The sequence below is a fragment of the Coprinopsis cinerea genome (assembly GCF_000182895.1).
Source record: "Coprinopsis cinerea okayama7#130 chromosome 6 map unlocalized cont3.6, whole genome shotgun sequence".
In the NCBI taxonomy this organism is placed as follows: Eukaryota; Fungi; Basidiomycota; class Agaricomycetes; order Agaricales; family Psathyrellaceae; genus Coprinopsis; species Coprinopsis cinerea.
The window spans coordinates 1,659,797-1,672,562 of record NW_003307539.1 but is presented as its reverse complement, the minus strand read 5'-3'; the positions used below and the strand labels follow the sequence as shown (position 1 = coordinate 1,672,562).

The following is a 12,766-nucleotide window of genomic DNA, read 5'->3' as shown; positions in this document are numbered from 1 at the left end:
GCAGCAGGAGAGTCCGGAAAGTTAGCGAATTGTCGTCAAGTGGTGGGGATGAAAAATTAATTTGAGGTCCAGTTTGCGAAGGTACTCGAATTTGGCGATCGTGCTGCAGGGAAAGAGGACAGGGAGGGAGATATCTAGGTTTTTCCCACCGTGGATAGTTATGATTCGCAGACGAGGAGCTGTTGCCAATTAAACCACGAGACAATGGCCCTAAGCAGGTCATGGTTCATGAGGACTTGCTCAGCCGAACAGGGTAAATCGGGCACCGGCTCGGTCATGCTCGCGGCTCCAACATATTGAGGTGGCATGAGTGAGGGTTATACGGTGGTCTACTAGCGCGGCGGCGGCGGCTATGGCAGCGATGTTTACATAATGCGGCCTGCCCCTGGGCGCCTAATTCGCGTTTCCCACCCTGGCGACAATGTGGGATGCGAGAGGGCGGAGGAGACGTTATTAGAAGTGAGGAGCCCTCTCGACGGAGATATGAGCATAAGATTAATACCTCCTCATTCAAACACAGCGTCGAGCCAAGGGTTATTGGTAGATGCTTATATATTCTGTTTCCTGGGCGCTTAAATCTTCTCATCCGTTGAGAGGCTAGTAGTCAAGAAGACTCGATACAAAAGTGACGTCGACAATCCTACGGTCCATGTAAGGGATACGATACGCACTGTCAAACGACAACCCGAGTGCCAGAGATACTACAAGATATCGTAACCGCTACGGCGCTACCTAGATCCTGTCACTTCCTACAGCCTTTGAATCCTTTGGCCTCGCCAAAATGCTACTCCGTTCTCTCTCTCTGGCAGCTTTTAGAGAAAACAACGACGAACGGATGTTTTGCAAGGTCTGTTCCGAGCCTCTGCCCTGACCACGCTGGTCTATATGCCTATTCAGCTCGACCAACGAGGGGAACAGGGCATCTATCCAAGAAGCTATGGAGAGACAAGTTGCGATCGGCAAGGTTTTCTCCCCACCGGCGTTACTGATATGCAGGATCTGAAGGCCGTGGCGTTGAGATTGGTCGCAGCGCGGAGCCCCGAGTTCTGACATCTCGACATGACGAAGAGTAAAGCATAACCGAGCTTCGAGAAGTTCAGGGCACCCGGCTTCGAGTAATGGCAAGCATGTGATGTCAGGATTTTCGGAGGACGAAAGTGAGGGGAGAACGAGCGAGACGAGTTTTGGGCACGAATTGGCGATGGCGCTGATGAGTGAGTTTCCGCCGGAAAGGGTGTATACCTCGAGGTGGAGGTAAGAAAGAGTCGAGAGGTCGAGGAGAGGCTCGATCATGGGGAGTGTGAAATTGGCATTGACGTTGGGCATTTGGGAAACCTTGATTGATCGTAGCTGCGAGCAACCCTCGGAAATGTGATGGAAGCAGTCCCTCCATTGCTGAGGGTCTGCTTGCTGGACGGAGGTGGCGGTCAACTCGACGGATTGGACAGAACCTGATGAGGTCACCGAAAGCGCCCTTGCGATGCCGGACGAGGCTCCTTGAAGGCTCAACGTTCTTAGGGAAGGGAAGGGGGGAAGAGATGACTCGGAAGACTCGTCTTTAGGAGCCCTGAAGGACTGCGGGGGAACGGTGTTCGACATTGACCCTGTTGCGATGGACAGGGAGGCTAGATCGGTGAGCTTCCCTAATCTTCTGAGGAACTCGAGTGGAATGGTGAGAGGAGGAAGGTTGATATCCAGACGCGATACCCGGGTAAAGTTGAGGATGTCGGCAAAGATTGGAGCGATCGTGTCATCTCCCCTCCCTTCCAGAATCAATCCCTTGAGGTTCGTAGCTCGAAGGGAGACAGAGAGGATGAACTGCTGAAGGAACTCCACATCTCTTCGAGAATCTGATCCCACACCACGAATCTCCACCTTCTCCAAACCCGATTGAATGGTAAGAAAGGCAGCTGGATAGTCGCATTCCGCATTACATTCCACGGTAATCTTGCGCAGATTGGGCAGTAGTCGTCTGCCCGGTTTGCACTCCTGGAAGACGGACAGGTGTTGGTAGGCGAAAGACGAGACTTTTTGTGTTTGGCGTGCAAAACGGATAGACCTGACGAGGCGCCCATAGTGCCTGACATTCGCCCATTGCTCATCGTCGACCCCTCCATTCATCACCTGTTAAACAGGCGAAGAGGAGTCTCAATCAGAAATACAATCAAAGGAAGGATACGAAAGAGCTCGTACATAGACATTACTGATAAGGGTGAATCCTGGCAGCAACTTCAAGAGGGGTAGTAGACCATCGAGTCGACTCCAAAGAGCCTTCAATGCAGGCTGGAGGAAGACCTTTCCTGTCAACGCAAGTCGGAGGAGCTGTTGTCGAGGCCAGTATTCTGTCGTAACTGGATCGTCGAGTAGAAAGCCGCACACAATATCCAATAGATCTTCATTCGAGAAAACGTCCTCGCGGGGACCAGTCGCTGTGGATCCGGAAGATGTCATGTTCGGCGACTTAAACTGGGTGGTTGAGATGGATGGCTGGCTGGGTTGTGGAAGATATGTGAAAAGACGAACAAAGGCATTTCTGCGCGAATCCCATGATGGTTGAACAAAGCTCGGCCACACAAGAACACGAGGCCGAATGAACTCCGAGTCACGGTTCCGGCACGTTGGTGAACTTCTTTGTAACAAAAGTGGTAAGCTGAGCATATTTCACCGTAGACCAGCGGTTCACTATTATATTAGACCCCCAAACTCTAGCACATGGACGCAATATCACCAGGAATTGCATAGATAATAACAGGGCTCAATCAAGCAACAGGTATACCCCGGCGCTGCATCAAACTATAATCCCTCCTCAACGTATCAATAAACCTCCACCTCTTCGCAAAACTCCCCGTAACATCCTTGGTAGTAGCCGCGAACTCGACCTTCTCAAGATCCGGAAACGCAACACTCAAAAACCTAGCAATGGTCCGAAGATCCATATAGGATCAACATCCAACCCATACGCCGACTTGTCCTGCACAGTCAACACGCGAATGGAGTTGGAATGTGGGAATTTGAACTGAAGCAACGGGTCCTGGGGGTTCCATTCTGGGCTACCGGAGAACACAAACGCCAGGGTCGCGGTGACGTTCTCCAGAGTCGGCGGCCCAAACTGGGACAAAATATGCAAAAAGGCGAAAGCATCGGGGACGGACCGGCGCTGCCCGATATTAGCTGCAAAGTACGTCGCCAGCGGCTCATAGAGGAGATCGAGCGTGTGGATGTTGGGGTTTTTGGAGAGGGCGATCATCAAGCGCTCGACACATTGGCTGTGCTGGTCTGCATTTTGGCATGGAGCGTAAGGCAGGCGGAGGGAGATAATCCGAGCTGAGCCAAGTCCAGGGATCGTCTCGATACCTGTCCAGGGCAACTTGATCTCACCTCCCTCCGACTGAGGTCCTTGAACGACGAACTCATCAAGTGCTTTGGGTGCAGCCACGAGATTTGCTGCGACGTTGGCCAGGTTCGTGGGATGACGTGTAAGCTGAAGATGCAAACTTCGCATAGGAGCCAAATTGAAGACCTTCAGTATCTGCAGGACGACGACAGGCGTTCCACGAAGCTGTAAGTGTTGCAAATTCTGGCAAAAAACAGGTCGATGCGACCCGGCGCCGTCCACAACCGAAGAATCCGCGTCAGGACAAGAGATCGTCAGCACCTTTAGCGACGAACTGCAGGTAGCCCCAGGGGATCAAGAACTTATTCGCCATCCCATCAGGCTCGTTCACGTCGAGCTGCTTGAAAGACTTCATCCTCCCCAGCTTCAAGAACACGGGGAAGACGAACGGATCCGCATCCATCGGTAAAACTTGAGCCTCGATAGAAATAGAGCGCGTCGAGACAGGCGCGAGGAAGTGAAGAACCGCGTTGGCCATCTCATTCAGTGACTTGAGTTTGATCGTCTTCAGCCTGGGGAACAAAGAGGGCATGCTGTGTCCAAAGTGTTGAACGAGCTCCAGTAACAGTACGGGGGAAAGTATATTTCGCTCTTGCCCCAAATCGATGGAACAGACGCGTTTGGCCAACGCTGTGAAACGTTGAAGGGAACCCGCTGTTAACTCGCCAGAGAGTACCTACCAGAGAGCGTCAGGCCACGCAAGCCTCAACTGAAAAGACACCACTCACCAGCATAGCAGTACCACAGCTGACCACAGGACCCACAGAAGAGATGGTGCGAAGAAGAATACCGAGCGACGGAATCGTCCCCCAAAGATAGTCCAAAGCCACCTCTTGCAGAGCCCAAGTCACAAGACAGACCGCCATCAAGCTTCGAGTCTGGAGTTTTATCCTCTCTTCCGCATCCATCACGACGCGTATCTTGACGTGTTTTACGACTGGCTCCCAGCGCACGGCAGGTTCCACCTGCTGGAGATGGTAAACGATGGAAGGTAAACGATGGAAGAGCAGATGTCCTGGTTATTCAAGACAGCCGAAGCCACTTTCGAGGGCGGTGGAGGTCGTTGCGAGCCGTGTGGAGGGCTGCTGGGGCTGGAAGAGATGGTGGAAAGACACGAAAACGAGCGATGACCAGTGCGCCTTTCAAAAGGTTCGTCTGACGAGCAAACATGATCAAACAGGCATAGAAGAACAAACCTTTCCACCGTTGTTATTGAAACATTGAAAGGCAAAGTGGCAAGGCCACAGAAGCTAATGCGACAACGGGACAAAGAAACGATCTATACATAACACATACCTGATATACAAGAAATACGAGTCCTTCTACATTGAAATACACAGCGTTACACCTTCACACCTTCACATGGCTGGCCACCAGAGCATCCTGGATGGACCAACGGGCCTGCAGGTCATCGTCACCAGCTAAAGGATCAACACGCAATGAAATTCCCAACAATCATGCTAGGAATTCCCCACTTGTCCCTTCTGATAGTGAACGAGAAGCAACAGTTCACGAACCGTTCCTCCGTAGCAGTTTTGACAACCGGCTTATCGTCTGCCTTGTCCGTAGTGGTGGTCAAAATACCATCCTTCGAGTCCGTTTGCGAATCGAGGTTCAGAACGGGCTTATAACGCAGCACACAGGAGGTCAGAACGGCCTTTTGAGATGAGTCGAAAGCGACGTGACCGTATTTCTACAACATCGTGAGATGAGGTTGGGAGATGGGAGCCCCAAGAACGAACGTACCTCCCAGTAGTTAACAGCCGATTCCTCAGCCATCAGCTCGTAGATGCAAACACGACCCTAAGAAGGACATCAGTCTTGATGCTACTTCGAAGAAGGAGAACGCGACTCACATCACGCATCATGGCGCCATCCAAACCGACGAGCTCGCAAAACTCGCGGTTACCCTTGTAGATCTCTCCTGTCCGCCTCCAGAGGCAAGCAGGGACGGCCATGGCTGAAAAGACGCGATCGTAGTCGAGTAGCATGCGCTCGAATGCTTCTTCGATGAACACAAGGTCCTGGGATGGGGTCAAGAATCGGATCAAGCGCGATCTGCATAGAACTCACGATATCACGAAGCGATTGCGCGACAGCCTGGTGGACGTATCAAGAGGTGAGAAGCATTCCGCCAGAGTAGAGATATCCACCCACTCTAAACTTCGGCCTCAGGACCGACAACGGCTGGAGAATCTGTTGTTTCGACTCCTGTGACACGCTACTTTCATCAATGGGCGCGTTCAACATACAGGAGAAGCAACTCACTTGCTATCCATCCACTTGGACAATCTCGCGTATCCCTTGACATAGTTGTACGGCTTCAAAAGACCCGCCTCATACTTGGCTCGAATGACGCGACTGAGCCGCTCATCTCTCGATCCCGGTTCTTGATCAGCGGCCGTCAGAAGGAATTTCTCCGTTTTGGTAGCCGCTGGAAGGATGATCGCTGCTCCGCTCTCTGAGGCGGGTTCTTCAGTCTTGGGTACTATCGTCGCCGAGTTATCCTGTGGCTGTTGCGGTTGTACCTGGCCTTGTATTTGCTGTTGGAGAGCAGCGGCAGCGGCGACAATCTGTCCTGCATTCAGCGATGGCGTGCTTGTCGCGGTGTTGGTCGAAGTCGGGATCGAGCTTGCCGTCGTCGTCGCAGTCGTGCTGAAGGTTGCTGGTGACATCAGAGTGGATGGAACTACCGTCGTAGGCGGGGTGAAGAACGTTCCGTCGTCCAGGGTCTCCAGGAAGTCACTATAAGCAATCCATGAGTTTGGTGACTTTCGAGAAGCGCGATGCATACGCACGTAAGAACAGAGAACTCGTTTCCAAAAGTTTCTGGCTGGTATAAAAATGGTGGTTGAGCAGCCGGGGCTGTCAGAGGCCATGCTGACGCCGGTATTGGTGCTGCAGGATAGATGGTAACTGTAAGAGGATAAGTATACATCTCTGTTTTAAATCGCCTGAACGCACCAGGTGCATAAGATCCTGCCAATCCAACTGTAGGTATAACGGCCGGTGCTGGAGCAACTGGTGCAGCGGCAACTGGCGTTTGCTGTTTCTCAGCGGGCTTTGGTCGTCGTTCGTCATGACACAGATGCCCAATTTCTCGCTTGATACTATAAAGAAAAACATATCAGCAATTTTTCCTACAAACGCAGCGATTGGCGCACCATCTCTGGCATGGGCGACCCTCGTCGCAAGTCATATGGCTTCGCCGACAGTACAAGCAGGCATGGTTGACCTTGCGACGCTTGGTAGTCTTCTTCTTCTTGCCTGCATCGTCTTCACCACCCTTGGACGTCGATGCGGTGTTGTTTTCGACTTTGGCGACGCTGGTCGACGATGGCGTCGACGAACCCGCGACTGGCGCTGTTGTCGTTGTTGCTGACATTCTGGGTCGTGGTTAACGGTGAATTGGGGCCTCTGTCGTTGTCAGGACCTCTGTATTAAGCCACTGGGGACCGGCGTCGTCGTCGTTGGCATCGACAGACCCAACGATGATGGAGGTAGAGCACAAAGCCACAAAGCGCCCCACGCTGCCGCGCTCGATCATTAACCTCATTTACTCGGTTCTTGGCACTCGTTCCCAACCAATTGGGGATCATGAAATTTCAAGCGGCATTCAAGCCCCTAGCAGGCGACAACTTCAAAAGCGTCTAATACTACGAGACTGGAGTCAATACGCGTTGGTAGTATCAGCAGGTATTGACCGGAAGAAAGATGATAACATTTCACCGAAATTGGGTGTCTTAACAGCGGGCTATCACCCCCACTTCACAGATTCAAAACATATCAAATGTATACACGCTCCCAAGTCAGTCAGTCGCGGTAAGGCACGCGGCCTAGGCAACTCCTGAAGCTCGAGGTCCGGATCTCAATGCTTGGAAGCTATTTACTTTACCTGAATGAATCAATACTTAATTGAAACGAGGCATGACGGTCACACAGCAAAGTCAACGAGCGGGAGACGAGAGCGAGAAATTAAATTATGTCAATGACAAATGCTGAATTGCGAGTGTACAAAAAATTCGGGATCAGCGTTAGACTTTGAGCGTCTACAGTAACTTGGGGTACAAATACAACAAGTCTCCTAATCAGTGGTTATGATGAAATAAAAAAAAAGAAGAGAAGAAAGCGAGAAAGTGAAAATGGCGCGTCGATGGAGGGAAGAGAGGTATATGATGGCAAGTGTTGGTATGTGCGTGCGATTTCTAGGTCGTTCGTGGTGGCAAAAAGGTGTCAAGGGGGAGAAGAATGCGACCAGAAGTATCCGAGGACGAGGGATGACGAAGGGGGCGGCGACAAAGGACGACGACTCGGAGCCGGTGAAGCCTCTATGATTTGATCAAGGCCAATAGTGCAGAGAGGTACTTGCTAACGGACGCCCTGACACCAGAGCGGCGCTTGCCCTCAGCGGCACCGTTTTCCTTCTTCGACACCGAACCGTTGGCGACCACCTTCGTGGCATCAGCAACGGCGGTGGTGGGCTTGTCGTCGGCCTTGGCGGCAGTCTCCTGGTGCTCGTGGTCCTTGAACCACTGTAAAAGGAACGCAAGATGGTCAGTGGGGAAGACGGGGCTGAGTAAAGGACTTTTTATGCTCACCTGAACGAGGAACTTCGCAGAATCCTTGGGATAACGTTTTTGCGTGTCGTAGTCGACGTAGGTGACACCGAAGCGAGTGGTGTAGCCATCCGCCCTACACTGGGAGTGAGAGCCTGATCGAGGCGACAATAGTGGAGCACACATACCACTCAAAGTTGTCCAAGAAGCCTGAAAGAAATGATCGTAAGATTTGGAAGAGCAAACGAAGCCGGAGTAACACTCACTCCATGGGAAGTAGGACCTGATATCGACACCGTCGATGTTAATCGCGTCTAGGAGAGCCTTGGTGGTTCCCTGGAAGTAATGGACGCGGTCTTTGTCCTTGCATGCTTCCTCAATAGTCATATCACTCTCGCCCTTGACTGAGAATCCGTTCTCCGTCACGCTAAAAAAGGTATCAGGATCCAGCTCTCCGGGTCAAGGGATATACGTCGGAACGCACTAGATAGGCAGTTTGTATTTCTGGAGAAGAAGGGAGAGGCGTGTCAGTCAGGCCCATAAAAGGCTAAATGCAAAAGCTCACCTTGTAGAGGTAGTTGAGCAACTAATAGCGAGGTAGGCATCGTTAATGGCGGAAGAAGTGATTGCAGTGAAGAAACCTTACGGCGCGGAAACCATCGGGATCTAAAATCCAGGATTCGTCAGATCAGGATACCATGAACACGGTGGACGAGATACTCACAGTCTTGCAACCAAGAAGATTGGGCTGTAGACGGATACCGATGAGCAAGGAGCTAAAACTGGTTAGATTAATGCACTCACCCTGAGTACCGAGCTGAGTGCCGTCAGGTCTCGTAAAGGTGTAGTCCACGAGGCCTTGGAACTCGTCGTCACCACCAGCTCCTGTAAAACGAGACGGTCAGTAACTGGTTGACGACGGCGACAGCCAGCCACAGCAGCCGGTGACCCCGGGACCGCGTGGAGGATGTCAAACAATCGACAAGGAGATCGGAACTCACTGCAGAGGTTGGTAGTATAGGTGTTCATGCCGTAGAAGTCCGAGGACCCCTTGACAACCTTCCACTCCTCCTCCGTGAAATCTGGCATCCTGTCGCCCAAGACTTCCCGCATGTATGGAGGATAGTAGCCAAGGTAGACGGGATCCTGCGGTTGCGAAAGGATATCGCGAGAATAGGCCGAGCGAGAGGAAGCATTGGAGCGTTTTCGAGGGAAGCATGTGGGGAGGGAAGATCATAAAGGTTCCACAATTAATGCAATCCGAGAAAGAATCATCGAAATTAAGCATAAAAAGAAGCAAGAGATCAGTCGGATGTTGTAAGACCAAAAGAACGATGGACAACATACCGCGTACCAGCCTGTTGAGCGGAAACGTCGGGGAAACAGAGTCAGCAGGTGTGATCAACGCCTCCTCATCTGCGATGAGGCATATTCAATTGAAGAATAGTTACCGATTGCAAAGTCGAGAGCGTGTTGGGCCGCGGCGACGTCTACCGGAATAGGAATCAGTACATTCGTTCGCTGGAATCGTATAAAAAGAAGACGCACTCTCTGGGTTATCGTCGTATGGCATAGCCCAGTCACCGTTGAGGGTGATACCAATTTCACCCTTTTGAGTTGGCTTGAAGTCCTCACGGTAGGCCTTGACGGCGAGAGCGTGGGCGTAGATGATGCTGTGGCCAGCACTGGGAAAACGTCACGGTTAAACGGCGAAGAAGCAACATGACCATCGAAACTCACATCCAGGGCTCCGTCGAAGAGTCGCCTTCAGGGTTGCGCTCACGGTCGCTGGAGCGACCGGGGGCGAAGACACCGCGGCCGTGGCCAAGGATGGCGCAGCACCAGGGCTCGTTGATGGTCAACCTGAACAGAACATGGTCAGCACATGAGAAACACGCGCCCTGGGATAGACCACGGTGGGGCGTGACAAGAAGATACTTACCAGTGCTTCACTCGGTCACCAAAGTTCTCGAAGCAGACCTAAATCCGCAGGTGTAAGATCAGAGATTGACATAGGAGAAGTGGCATCACACGCACCCTAGCATAGCGTTCAAAGTCCTTCGACACCTCATCCTTGTTCAACCAGCCCTTGTACCTATCCTGGAGGCCTTGAGGAAGATCCCAGTGGAAGAGGGTCTGCCGAATAACGTTTACGTCAGATACCGACGGCACGAAACAAACGGAAAGACACATACCACGAAAGGAATGATGTTGTGCTTCAAGAGTTCGTCGATAAAGTTGGAGTAGAATTCGATGCCCTTGGGGTTGATAGGATCGTTGCGGCCACCGAGAGGGATGATTCGGGACCAGGAGATGGAGAAGCGGTACGACCTGACGCCGTACTCAGCGAGAAGAGCGATGTCCTCCTTCCAGAGGCGGTAGGAATCCGTCGCGACATCTCCGTTTTTGCCGTCAAGAGTCTTGCCGGGGAGCTTGGCGAAGTCGTCCCATATCGACTTGCCACGGCCGTCGACGTCAGCCGAACCTTCAATTTGGAAGGCAGCTGGAAAGGTGCATGGTCAGAGAGGGGTCGGCGAGTTTCAAATAGGAAGGGGGAGCCGAGCACACGAATTCGACGCGGAAAATGCGCCAAACGCGAGTCCTGCGAGTAGAAAAGCGACACTTACCAGTTGCGAACCCCCAAATGAAATCCTTCGGCAACTTTTGAGATGTGGATGCGGCCATTGTAGACGTCGGACGATGAGGAAAAAGTTGGAGGGTTAAGGCAGAGTCACCATCTCGCAGGCTCCGTCCCTTTAAACCAACTGACAATCCCCCGATATCACTCAACTGTGGGGAATGCGATATTGCTCTCCCCGAGGATTGTCCGCACGCCTCCTCGACGCTTTAGGGAAGAAGTTAGTGCCATCCGGAAGGGCTTCGATTAGCCAGGGTGTTGCCCAGTGAAGCCCAGTGATGGCTCCAGTTGGTTGGAGCCTGGATTCCGAGCAGGACAAATCCCAAAGATTCTCCGGGACACCTAAGAGAAACAACATTACACAAGTGTCAGCGGCGAAGCGTCTTCAAGTTGGCCGTGTCCAACAAAGGTCGTCCAATGATGGCCAACGCATGAAGCGCTCGGGAAAACCTCGGTACCTTGCACGTGCTCTCCTTGGGTTACGAATTGGGGATGTGTAACCCCTTTTCGTTCGGCAGAGAAATCTAATCTTATGTCATTAGAAAAGAATCCTATGGATTGTAGAAACACGGTCTACTATCGACGATCATCAGTTAGAACCTTTAGCCTCGCCCTTCATCGACCGACATGTCCTCAAGCGCTGGTATCGCCATCCTGGGCGCCGGAATATTTGCCAAAGAAGGTACGCCCTACTCCTCCACGTCTCCATCACCCAGCCTCTAGCGATGGTTAAATCCGAGTATTCACCTGAAAACCACATGCATTCCCCACACAGCTCATCTCCCCGCACTAGCGGTCTTAAACCAGAATGCCCCCGCACTGAAAGCGGTCTATTCACGTTCAGAAAAGAGCGCGCGAGATCTTGCCACCTTGGCCCAGGACACTCTCAAGCTCTCCGAGGCGCCAACTGTTTACCACGAGGGCGACAAATCGACGGATCTGGACGCCCTCCTCAAACGCAACGACATTAATGCCGTAGTCGTTGTAATGCCCATTACGTCCCAGCCTGGGATCATCCTCAAGGCTCTCGAGGCCGGGAAACACGTCTTGAGTGAAAAACCTGTGGCCGCTGACGTCGCGAAAGGGTTGGACCTGATCAAGGAATACAACACTCGTTTCAAGCCCAAAGGACTAATTTGGCGGGTCGCTGAGAACTTCGAGTCTGAGCCTGCGATCCGACTTGCTGGGGACGCCATTCGTTCAGGCAAGATCGGCGACGTTGTCTTCTTCAAGGCCTTGGCCGTCAACCACATCGACGAGGAGTCCAAATGGTACAAAACATCGTGGAGGACAGTGCCTGATGTGAGTCGCCTCCGTTACCCGTGTCTCTCCCAATCAGCGAGCTAATCATCCCGCCATCACACCAGTATCAAGGAGGGTTCTTGGTAAGAACACATTCGCATGTTTCCTGCCCGACTCCCCTAACGTCACATATAAACGCAAACAGCTAGATGGAGGTGTGGTAAGTGTCAATCAACCTAGACAAACTCTAATGATCTCCGCTGACAAGATTCCCCGAAGCACACGATCGCCGTCCTCCGCACCATCCTCCCAGACCCTCTCACCCATTTATCCGCTTTCGCATCGTTGAACAAGGAATACCTCAAGCCCCACGACACCATTAACGCCATAGCCAAGGCTGACGGCAAGTACCACGGAACCATCGAGCTGTCGTGGGCGTTCCCGACGGCAGATAAACCTCCTCTCGGAGACCAGTTTGTCGTCACTGGAACGCGCGGATGGGTGTCCATCAACCACTCCTGGCCTACTTCGAGCGTCAAGGTGACGATCAGAAGCATCAAGCCGACAGAAGGAGGGAAGGAAGAAGAGGTTCAGGAGGTCATCGAGAAACCAATTCAAGGTGTTGAAGCTGAATTGAGAGACTTCTTCGATGTCATTTCGGGGAAGCAGGCTCTGCCCATTGGCGTTCCGGAAGGTGCTCTTTTCGACGTAGCGGTGATTCAAGCTGCTTTGAATAGCGGCGGCCAGCTCGTAGATCTCGTCAAGCTGCAGACGACAGGATGATAGCCGTAATTAGAACCAGTATCTCGTTATTTCAAAGTCCATGTCGGAGAAACTCGAACACGTTGTCGAGAGGGGTGTCGAAGCGGGATTCTATCGGGATTGTGAAGTCAGCTCGTGAATTACAGTTATGGAGCGTTTCGTGGATGTGAAAAG

The 12,766-nt window shown here is 52.2% G+C and overlaps 5 protein-coding genes across 5 annotated transcripts; 1 reads left to right on the top strand and 4 right to left on the bottom strand.

The window, feature by feature from the left end:
• Positions 1-732: 732 nt before the first annotated feature.
• Positions 733-2,451, bottom strand: CC1G_09474 (hypothetical protein; the record flags this gene model as incomplete). Its single annotated transcript, XM_001840538.1, has 2 exons — positions 733-2,124; positions 2,194-2,451. 2 exons carry the CDS (start codon positions 2,449-2,451, stop codon positions 733-735), a joined length of 1,650 nt encoding a protein of 549 aa, XP_001840590.1.
• A 454-nt stretch (positions 2,452-2,905) lies between these two features.
• On the bottom strand, positions 2,906-4,302 carry CC1G_09475 (hypothetical protein; the record flags this gene model as incomplete). Its single annotated transcript, XM_001840539.1, has 3 exons — positions 2,906-3,559; positions 3,726-4,070; positions 4,123-4,302. 3 exons carry the CDS (start codon positions 4,300-4,302, stop codon positions 2,906-2,908), a joined length of 1,179 nt encoding a protein of 392 aa, XP_001840591.1.
• A 521-nt stretch (positions 4,303-4,823) lies between these two features.
• Positions 4,824-6,779, bottom strand: CC1G_09476 (hypothetical protein; the record flags this gene model as incomplete). Its single annotated transcript, XM_001840540.2, has 9 exons — positions 4,824-5,087; positions 5,141-5,197; positions 5,251-5,418; positions 5,468-5,494; positions 5,552-5,615; positions 5,663-6,139; positions 6,193-6,310; positions 6,359-6,504; positions 6,559-6,779. The coding sequence occupies 9 exons, from the start codon at positions 6,777-6,779 to the stop codon at positions 4,824-4,826; spliced, it is 1,542 nt and encodes a 513-aa protein (XP_001840592.2).
• A 943-nt stretch (positions 6,780-7,722) lies between these two features.
• Positions 7,723-10,635, bottom strand: CC1G_09477 (beta-glucosidase; the record flags this gene model as incomplete). Its single annotated transcript, XM_001840541.2, has 18 exons — positions 7,723-7,926; positions 7,993-8,086; positions 8,139-8,160; positions 8,217-8,377; positions 8,435-8,454; positions 8,516-8,536; positions 8,597-8,616; positions 8,675-8,698; positions 8,755-8,835; positions 8,952-9,096; positions 9,305-9,366; positions 9,402-9,440; positions 9,499-9,635; positions 9,691-9,813; positions 9,893-9,930; positions 9,988-10,086; positions 10,146-10,453; positions 10,578-10,635. 18 exons carry the CDS (start codon positions 10,633-10,635, stop codon positions 7,723-7,725), a joined length of 1,656 nt encoding a protein of 551 aa, XP_001840593.2.
• A 580-nt stretch (positions 10,636-11,215) lies between these two features.
• CC1G_09478 (oxidoreductase family protein) lies at positions 11,216-12,613 on the top strand (the record flags this gene model as incomplete). The annotated part of the gene is made up of 5 exons (XM_001840542.2): positions 11,216-11,270; positions 11,382-11,890; positions 11,956-11,973; positions 12,036-12,050; positions 12,110-12,613. 5 exons carry the CDS (start codon positions 11,216-11,218, stop codon positions 12,611-12,613), a joined length of 1,101 nt encoding a protein of 366 aa, XP_001840594.2.
• Positions 12,614-12,766: the final 153 nt, after the last annotated feature.